Below are 933 nucleotides of genomic sequence, written 5' to 3'. Positions count from 1 at the left end.
CTTCGTAACATCATACTCAGTAAAAGTAAAGAAAGTTATTCCCGCATCCAATCCGGACATTTGGGATTCCCTTGCTAGTGAGACTACTTCCTGAGCCTTCAGCATATTGTGGTAGGGTAGCCAGTTCCTTTCCACGCCGCCTTTGCTTCCCCAACTCGAAATCAGGTACTCATTACAGCTGGGTGGGCAGGAGGGGGCGAAAAAATCCGTGTCCGAACCGAGGCTCGAATCCAGACTTTCCGTTTCTGAGACGAGCACTCTAACCGATCCGCCATCGCACCCCCAATATATTCAGTAGACACATCATATTCATAAACAACCAAGACATTCGTGGATACAATAAATAACACGGTGGCAAAATGATACCTTATGCTGCTTCACAGGCCTACATAAATATTTGCGAAGCATGAACTACAATAGTAGGTTGAATGACATCATCGTGGTGGTAAAAGTATTGGAAACCATAAAAATATCACATCACTAGAAGGGTCATATCAACAGTGAGCAGCATAGCTGCTTCGTACAAGAGCATTTAAATTCATTTAGGGTTATAAAAATACTTCACAAAGATCAAGGTTGTGTCACCACACGTGACAGTCGATCCTGACCCGGATATTGAGGCACCTGAAAGTTCCTCTGCAAAAATCGCTCTCGCATTGTAGCGTCAGTCTTACCCCATCCATTGAAACCACGCGCTTTTCGTCGACTAAACTGCCTTGCCAAGGTGCCCATCCGATACCTGTTGGAGCTACCGGCGCGACTCATCTGCCTCTGTAGACGACCGAGCCGATGCTCCAGCATATTGTCCAGCTGTGGGAAGTAGCCTGGGTTGGCTGGCCGCCGCGGGTAGTAGTCAGACCACACCTAAAGACATGCAGAAAATGTAAGCAAGACGAAGTAATCTAAGAACCTCTGTGTGTGTGTGTGTGTGTG

At 46.8% G+C, this 933-nt stretch overlaps 1 protein-coding gene across 1 annotated transcript in view; it reads right to left on the bottom strand.

The window, feature by feature from the left end:
• Positions 1-570: 570 nt before the first annotated feature.
• LOC101854314 (chitin synthase chs-2-like) overlaps positions 571-933 on the bottom strand; it is a 35,656-nt gene continuing 35,293 nt past the window's right edge. Inside the window, 1 exon segment of the mRNA XM_035968658.1 lies at positions 571-864. Within this exon segment, the coding sequence (XP_035824551.1) occupies positions 571-864 (294 nt within the window).

The sequence above is a fragment of the Aplysia californica genome, unplaced genomic scaffold (assembly GCF_000002075.1).
Source record: "Aplysia californica isolate F4 #8 unplaced genomic scaffold, AplCal3.0 scaffold00072, whole genome shotgun sequence".
Lineage (NCBI taxonomy): Eukaryota > Metazoa > Mollusca > Gastropoda > Aplysiida > Aplysiidae > Aplysia > Aplysia californica.
This window is presented reverse-complemented; position numbering and strand designations above follow the sequence as displayed.